Source organism: Arabidopsis lyrata (assembly GCF_000004255.2).
Source record: "Arabidopsis lyrata subsp. lyrata unplaced genomic scaffold ARALYscaffold_3, whole genome shotgun sequence".
Classification (NCBI taxonomy): Eukaryota; Viridiplantae; Streptophyta; class Magnoliopsida; order Brassicales; family Brassicaceae; genus Arabidopsis; species Arabidopsis lyrata.
Window position 1 is genome coordinate 12,069,139 of NW_003302553.1, and position 8,829 is coordinate 12,077,967.

At 33.3% G+C, this 8,829-nt stretch overlaps 2 protein-coding genes across 2 annotated transcripts; one reads left to right on the plus strand and one right to left on the minus strand.

The window, feature by feature from the left end:
* The first annotated feature begins 3,902 nt into the window (after positions 1-3,902).
* LOC9321732 lies at positions 3,903-4,763 on the plus strand. Its single transcript, XM_021032931.1, has 2 exons — positions 3,903-4,254; positions 4,338-4,763. Exons 1-2 carry the CDS (start codon positions 4,000-4,002, stop codon positions 4,623-4,625), a joined length of 543 nt encoding a protein of 180 aa, XP_020888590.1. The 5' UTR covers positions 3,903-3,999; the 3' UTR covers positions 4,626-4,763.
* Positions 4,764-5,089: 326 nt separating this feature from the next.
* Positions 5,090-8,574, minus strand: LOC9319612. Its single transcript, XM_021030581.1, has 3 exons — positions 7,426-8,574; positions 5,569-7,343; positions 5,090-5,373 (listed from the first exon to the last, which is right to left on the minus strand). Exons 1-3 carry the CDS (start codon positions 8,522-8,524, stop codon positions 5,098-5,100), a joined length of 3,150 nt encoding a protein of 1,049 aa, XP_020886240.1. The 5' UTR covers positions 8,525-8,574; the 3' UTR covers positions 5,090-5,097.
* Positions 8,575-8,829: the final 255 nt, after the last annotated feature.

Consider the following 8,829-nt stretch of genomic DNA (forward strand, 5'->3'; position numbering starts at 1 on the left):
AAGTCATACTAATTTCCTAAATCTGTAAAGAAAAACTGACTACTCTTGTCATTTAATACGTTTATAATACCATCATGATTAAAATCATAATAAGAAGACTTAAACATTGGTCTTCCAACCCATAGTGAATTTTGTTACAAAATAATATAATAATACATTATAATACGAAATATCACCACATATAGTTTCCCACTATGATAGATTCTGAGTTTATTTATAGCACACTAGATTGTGATTGGTTAGAGAACTTGAACTGCAATTAATCGTTTATAAGTTGTTCGATGTATGGCTACATATTTGAGTGTTTAAAAGTAGTATGAAGTATATGTCTTATTCATGCAATAGAGCCAACATTTTTAATTCAGTTTTGTTTGAATAACGCAACCCAATTGCCCACTTAACTATAATACACGTTTTTATAAATGATGCTAATTGTAATGTGATCCCCAAGTGTTGCAATTGGGTTGAGTAATAAATAGAAGTGGGCAAATGGTTAGTCAGTTCATTCATTCTAATTAGCTATTCAAATATTTTTCAACAAGATTATGTTTCAAATGTCAAAACCAACAAAATGAGAGCTAGTGTGGTTGTTGCAAATGCAACTTGGTGGTGATACGATCAGTGACAACCTAACACGACTCCATCGGTTTGATATCAAATACCTCACGTAACCCGCCGATTATTCACCTGTCTTTATTATTTATTTCCATTTTCAGTCATATTGAGCCTGATTAATAACTAAAAGTATTACAAAACACAACGTATATAGTCTATTTGCAACGAAAAGTATTCTTCTTTCTCTCTGTAACTATAATGTCATACAGATTTGGCCCACGAAATTTTTTGTAGATGTTTTTAGACCCGTTTCAAAAATAAAAACATGTCGGGAAGCACAAAAATATGGTCGTGTGACGTTGATCAATCGATAAAGAGTACTCTTAAATTTACTAATAAAAGTCTTGATTTATTCATTTTACGATATTGTATTTTTAATGGACACAAAAATACATGGATTAACAAAACTAGAAACACATGGAAATTTAGATAAGCACTATGCATGACAGCATACCAATTTTTATTTTGTTTGAACACTCACACAAACAATTGCCAATTTCTAACTGATTTGGGAGAACTTGAAGAAGATAAAATAACGGGAGAACAACACACGATATAACGAGACCCCTTCTGTGAATCTGTGATTTATTGTCCATCTTGATGGAATCCGACACCCCAAGCATACTCCACTATAAGCTTATAACCGTAAAAATAAAATACCACAAGATCTGAACTGTTACAATATACAAAATTTTCTAAAAAGAATAATAAGAAGAAACCAACTTACGTAAGGCTAGATATAGCAAGAAGAAAATAGACGTAAGAGAATCATATTCGATTTTTATCGTTTATGGCTTGGTGTCCTTTAATTTAGATGTTCTATGTAACTTTGTTAAAAACAGAAAAGAAGAAGTAACTTTTACTCTTTTGTAGCATGGCTCAAAGATATATTAATTTAAATACAAATTTGTTTTTTCTCATAGATTCTTAATCAAGTAACATAAATGAAAAATACAAGTATATATTTACTTTTAATCACTGATATGACTATAATATTACAAAAAAAAAAAAAACACGCGTCGAGAAAATATATAAAAACAACATTTCAATGAATATTAGTGGTTCTATACAATTTTTATCAAATATATATATATATATATATATATATATATATATATATATATATATATTTAAAAATCCACGCGTCCCGGTGTTCAAAAACCTAGTAACTACTGTAAATCTTTGAACAAACACATATGTGCCTTTATTATTTCAATAGATTTTATAATTAAAGGTATACCATATAATAGGACTAATTAAAACTAATAAAAGATTAATTATTGTAAACTTATAACAAAAATGTTGAACTTCACAAAGATATGGAAGAAGAAGATGCAATTATTATATATAAAAATAACTATATACAAATACCTAGAATGATCCAAAAATATATAAAAAAAACACATATGGGTTTTTTCTTTTCATATTTTAATAAATTTTACAATTAAAGGTTATACCGTATAATAGCGTTAACATTAATAAAAGATTAAGTATTTCAGACTTATAACAAAAATGTTAAAATTCACAAAGATATGGAAAAGATGCAATTATGATATATAGAAATATAGCTATACAAAGATCTAGGACGATCCAGAATGTGTTATAGAGATATACTAAATACTAGATTTGAACCCGCGGTACACCGTGGGGCTATAAATTTTTTTAAAAAATCTAAATATAATTAGTTTTGTTTATTAATAGAGAGTATAATAAAATATTTCGACTTATTTTATAAATGTACCATCCATATATCTATATTAATAATTTTGAGTATATTAATTGTGTTTTAGGTTTAAATGGTATATCTATATATACACTTAAACGACATTCGGCTTTCTTCTTCTTCTTGCCTCAGTTTAGGAGAAATATTTTTCTTGCGGTACACCGCGGAGCTATTATTTTTTTTTAAAAAAATTTCTCCTTAAACTTCCAAATCTAGATTTTACCCCGCGGTACACCGCGGGTCAATTTTTTTATAACTAAAAAATTATTTTGCAAAATTTTAAGTTGTATTTGTTTTGTTAATATTGTTTATTTTGTTTAGTGTTTATGATTTTATAATTAAATTTTGATTTTTAATTCTAGGATTTCATCCATAGTATATTGTTTAATATTAATATTGATCTAAACCCGTTGCACCATATAACCTCGTCCCGTAAAATTAAACATCATTTGTTATTTTTTTTGAATAATATTTTTATCCACTACGGGTTGCAGGTTCATGCGGATAAGCCCGTAGAAAGTTGCGGGTTTGCGGATCCACCCGCCAAAAGAGAAGCTATCTTTTGAAACCCTTTGTTTTGTTTAGAGGTTTTAAGAAAATATCTAGGCCTGGGCATTCGGGTACCCATTCGGGTTCGGTTCTTTTTTTTCGGGTATCGGGTCTATTCGGGTAGGGGGTCAAGACCCATTCGGGTATTCTAAAAATTCGGTTCGGGTTCGGTTCGGGTTCGGATCGGTTTGGGTATTTTAATAAAAAAGCAAAATATCCGAAAATAACCAAAAATACCCGGAATATTTTCGGGTTCGGGTCGGGTTTGGGTTTTTAACTCATATATACCCAAATCTAACCGAAATACCCGATTTTTCGAAAATACATTGGTTACTCTTTACCCAAATATAACCAAAAATATCTAAAATACCTAATATATTCGGTTTTATGATTGTAATTTTAGGTATTTCGGGTATTATAAAAATAAAAATAACTAATATTTTTAGGTGTATATTTGTATTCGGGTACATTCGGGTATATCCCTAAAAAATAATTTTCATTATATGAAAAAAAGAAGTAGAAGAAATTGTAGTATCAACATTCCCGATTTTTACATCACTTTTATTTTTTTTTTGTCATCTGGATTTATTATTTATTGCAAATTCTGAGAACTGTTATAATTAATTTTTTTTTTGCAGATAAAAATCAGAAATTAACTAAGTCGAGATTTTTAAAAAGATTGTGTAGAGATTTTTGGTAAATTGTTGAGAACATATTTGATTTCAGAATCTTTACTTAAATAGATAAGGAAAGATTTTGTAGAGACTTTTGCTAAATATATGAGAAATGAATTTCAATTAAAAATCTTTACTTAAATAAAACAAATCTAAATAATTAATGCTAGTGGCATGTCATTGTAAATACTTGTCAACTTCAGGATTTATTTGCTAGTTGTGATCCAAAAATGTATATATAGATTTGTTAATACAATTAATATTATGGAAATTTATAAGAAAGACCTAGAATGTTCCAAAATATAGTATAGACCTAAGTCTCCACTATATATACGTATCCCATCCCATATTCTAAGAAAAACAAAACCCTAGTTTTCTTGTTCTCTTGCTCCGCCGTGGTTATCTTTCTCAGACGTTCTCATCGCTCATACTGATACCATGGCCGCCGTAGAAGGACCAATCTTGGCTCTCATCAGCAAACGTCTCCGTACTCTCCGCAAGAAATACAACCGTATTACTGACATGGAAGAGTCGATTTCTCAGGGAAAAACACTAAACAAGGAACAAGAAGAAACCCTCCGTTCAAAGCCAATCGTCACCGCCCTTATCGATGAGCTCATAAATCTCCGCATCCCTCCTCCTTCCGTGGCAGAAGAGATCAATCTCCCTGCTAAGGACAAGAAAAAGCAAAAGGTATTCACTTAATTTTCTCTAGGGTTTTAATTAGCCGCATCGTAATAACATAATAAATCTAAATCTAATACTTTCCTTCCTAGGCACGTAAGGAGGTGGCTGAGGAGGAAAACGTAACGGCCAAGACAGATATCGAGGATTGCAAGATCTCTGATGGTCTCAATTCTGATGAGGTTTCCAAGGACGACACTTCTCCTAGTAGCGAAAGCTCAGAAGGTGTTACGCCATCGCCCCTTAGCAGAAAGGCACGACGTAAACGGAACGCGAAGAAACGTCAGACTCAGCAGCGATTGTGTCTCCAAACTTCTGTGTGTAGCGGAAGTTTTGGCAAAGAAAAAGTAAAGGGAATTGCTTTTGACACAAGGAGCTAGGGCTTTTGCGTTTGAGTTTTTCCTACTATCTTTGATTCATTTAGATAGACCATGTGGAATTTATTTCTATAAACTTTTTTTATTAATTAACAAAAACAAAACCAATGCAATTTATATTATTCTATATTATTTATGCTTTATCGTTTGCTTTACTTAATTCTCGTGATGCAAGATTGAAGATTATATTGTTTAAGTTCATCTCACACTAAAGATGGATGATTTCCTTGACAAAAGCTCTATAAAACTCTTAACCTCCGAATCCATTGTATGTTTATTTAATTTGATGAAGTATCGAACTATGTCTCTAGTCGTAAATTCAAATTGAATCATTACTGTTCTTGAGATACATGTACAATAATCATTACTGTTATAAAAAAAAAATACAAGTTTCAACATGTATGGGATTCGAAACCATGACCTGTATAACAAAAGCTGTTATAAAAAAAAAATTACAAGGTTAGTTTTAGGGGCTTCAGGTCATGGTTTCGAATCCCATACATGTTGAAACTTGTATTTTTTTTTTATAACAGCTTTTGTTAATGGGCCAAAAAATTTTTTGCTTTAGGCACTCAAATAGTTTGGGCCGGCCCTGACTCTCACTAGCAGCTACGTCGTTGGCTACTGCAGCAAATTCATCTGTATCAATAACTTGAGAGATGGCATTTGGATCAATAACATCGTCTTTCTCTAGTTGTTGGGTGATCTCCAACGTTCTTGGTGATATCCCTTGGGAAGAATCTATACCACACTATTCAATAGATAAAGAAACAATAACTAAACTTAGAATCAAGAACCAACAACAGAGGAAAAAACTAGTACAATATATTATCTTAGTAAATGGTTGTAGATAATTATGTATCATCATATCACATATTCAATGAATCATTGGTGGATTCATATTTGTCTAAAATATGTTAAAGATGATTAGAATAGAAGGTGAAACCTGTTGAGTCCATGTTTGTGAATCTTGTGAGTTTTGAGTGTTGGCTAAAACTACTGATTCTTCCTCAACATTAGCTCTATTTTTGTATTCTTGGGACGATTCATCATAGAAATCTTTCAATAACTCATCTCGTGGTGAGTAATTACCATCTTGGACTTGCAGAAATGTCACATCACTAGCGTTTTCTGCGTTTCCATAGACCTCAGCATTCGCTCTATTTTTGTATACTTCAGAAGATTCACCGTAAAAATCTTCCAATAACTCTGTTTTTTCTCCTTCCTTAGAGACCTCCTGATCAGTTGACTCATCTAGTGGTGAGTTATTACTATCTTGAACTTGCAGAAGTATCACATCACTAGCATTTTCTTCGTTTCCATAATCTTCAACCAACTGTGTATGAGCATGGCTCGAAGATTCTTCCACCACATTATGAGTTTTCTCTTCTTCTACTGACCTTGGTTTCTCTTCTTCTTCTAATTCCTGACCATTCTCTTCCATAATCTCACTTACTAGTAATTCTGTAAGAACTTGGCATGGAGAACTCTCTAAATCACTTTGATGTACCTCATTTTCTGTTTGTTTTGTTGTTTCCTTAGTAAGCTTGTCTAAGTTTGATTCTTCTTCTCCTTCTAACTCTCTCTCAAATGATTCTATATAGGATGTGTCCAAAGAAGCATCCAAAAAGCTCTTAGTTTCCCCATGTTCTCCTTGAATGCTACTCAGCATTTGGTCTTTCTGCTGATGATCAATGATATCTAAATCAATAATCTTAGGAGATCCACAAAGATCATCATTTTCTACTTGTTTCACATCAGCCACTTCTTCATCAATCAATTTCTTCATGGATGAATCCAGAGTAGTCAGAGGTCTCTGGTCAGTAAGTTCTTCAGTCAAATTATTCAGATTCTCCGAGTTGCCCCCATCGATCGAGTCCAAGATTGTTTCAGGCTCTTCTGTTATAGACGACAATGACGCACTTGTATGGAACAACATACCTTCAAATTTCCCAGAGCTTGTAGGCTTGGACACATCATTGGAACTAGAAGGTGTCTGCTCAAAAATCTCTTCGGTTTGGCTTCTTCTTTCTAACAATGACAAATCATCATCAACTGTTATAAGGTTTTCATCTACCACACAATTCTGATTTGGTTTGGCCTCAGGTTTAGTCCATGTCTCATTATTCTCCTCTTTTGATCCTATTCCACTTCTTGATTCATACTGGTGAGAGATCCTCTTACGTGATTCTTCATCGCGGACGATTTCTCTGTCAATATCTGTATCATAAATGTAAGATTCACCGCCATTAGACCAGTCATCAAGCCAATCAACTGTTGTAGGAGGTGAACCAATCTCTGAAACCTCAACTTGCATATCCGAGGCAACTGAAAATGTTCGACTGTGCGAATTTCCGCATTTTCGAGCATAAAACATGTTGTTATCATCTAGTCTTGGCGCTACTAAACCTCTAGGCAATGTGGTTGGAATACTATTTCTTGTTTGGTTCACAAGATAACCGGGATTGTTATCCATCGATTGGCATATAGCTTCCCTGAGCTCGGCTTTGTTTAAACGGCTGAGTTCTGACTCACTTTCTTCTGAACAACTTGAATCATCACATTCTTCTTTGTTTGAATCTGTCTCATTATCATTCATTTCTACCTCCCTTTCTTCGCTTTTTCCACTCACAACGCTTTTATCGTCGTCTTCTATTGTAGCTCCCTTTCCATTACATGGGAGATTTTGTTCAGTATGATCCATATATTCATTGTCCAAATCTGTAGACAAAAAAGTACATTATTCACAGAGCAAAAATACAAACACCAAAATTTAACAACCAGAAAATATTAGACCTTGTACCTAAACGTTTCCTAGTAGTTGAAATGTCTGAAGCAGAAACTGGGCTGTTCATACATTGAGCATGTTCTGGTGAAAACAGAGCAAAACGACAGAAGCTCTCATGACGACAAAAGAACATATCTTTCTGATTAAACAATGAAAATTCTTGATCAAAGCTATCTCCAGTAAGATTAGGTCTTTCTTCTTGAGGATCATAAGGTATGTCAAAAGGGTTTCTTCCTTGTAACAACACAGAAGGAGCTGAGCCTGGAATCGGTAATCCTTTAACAGTAGTACCATCTGATGAATTATTTCGACGTTTTTCAAGTGAGTTCCTCGAAACCGTAACGTGAAGGCTGTTGGTGTTGTTCTGTCTAGGGCTAGTTGTTTCTTCAGCTTGAAGCTTATTCCTTTGATCTAAAGCTAGTCTAAAGAGTCTCCTCGCTCTTCTTCTAGCTATTAAGCTCTCTAGTCTCTTATTTCTCTCAATCTCTGAAATCCCCTGCTCATTAACATTACTCATCTCCTCTTTCATCTCTTCTTTACCATCTGATTCTCCATATTTGATCTCACAGTTGCAAACCATTGGTTCTTCAACGTTAAGTTGACCTAAATCACGAGAATCTTCCTCTCCAAGAAACTCCTTCTCATTGTTTTCTTCCTCTACTACATTGGTTTCTAAAGCTTTTGGAGACTCCTCGAAATGAGGAGTACGACCAAGGAGGTCATTGTAAAGAGAAGTCAAGATAACTTTGTCTTTCTCTTCCTCGCTTGTTTGTGAATCCCATTCTTCAACTTTCATTCGAGCATTTCGTCGGACACTTCGTTGTTGTTTTAAATGACATCTCTTTTCTCCACCACAACTCTTCTTTGGCTCTGAATACGAACTTGAGAATCTTAATCCTAGCTTTTCTCGTGCATACACTAGAGCACATGCAAGAACCGGTGACGAGTAAATCAAGAAGAACAAGAGAGTAGGGAGGAAAATGTATAGCACAAGTAAAAACATTGAAACCCTTGACAATATTGGGTGGTTTCTCATGAATTTGATGCTCATGTTCATCGAATATCCAAGAATTTTCCATAATATTACGATGATCTCTTTCGCGGCAATGCCCATTTTCCATATAATCAAAAGATGAAATCAACTGAAACAAGATCTTTTTTTCTTTCAAAGATCTAGCAAAGAATTTGGCATCAAGGAAAAAAAAAATTGATAAATGGAGTTTCCAAATTTAGAGAAGATATATCGTCTGGAGATCCTATGTTTCAGGATGTTAAACTTTTCTAAATTTTTTTCTTTTTATTTTCTCCTGTTTATTTGTCACAAGAGGGAATTAAAACGACAAAACAGAAAACAAGTTTGGTTTTGTTAACGAGAGAGTTTTTTTTTTTGTGTAACGAATCTATTTTTCTGGTATTAAG

Bases quoted from the DNA above. Each gene is read 5' to 3' on its own strand.
- LOC9321732 (XM_021032931.1), top strand. From the start codon at position 4,000: ATGGCCGCCGTAGAAGGACCAATCTTGGCTCTCATCAGCAAACGTCTC. The intron at 4,255-4,337 runs GTATTCACTTAA...TTTCCTTCCTAG, and splicing joins AGGACAAGAAAAAGCAAAAG to GCACGTAAGGAGGTGGCTGA.
- LOC9319612 (XM_021030581.1), bottom strand. From the start codon at position 8,524: ATGGGCATTGCCGCGAAAGAGATCATCGTAATATTATGGAAAATTCTT. The intron at 7,344-7,425 runs GTACAAGGTCTA...TTTTGTCTACAG, and splicing joins AACTACTAGGAAACGTTTAG to ATTTGGACAATGAATATATG. The intron at 5,374-5,568 runs GTTTCACCTTCT...TCTATTGAATAG, and splicing joins CACAAACATGGACTCAACAG to TGTGGTATAGATTCTTCCCA.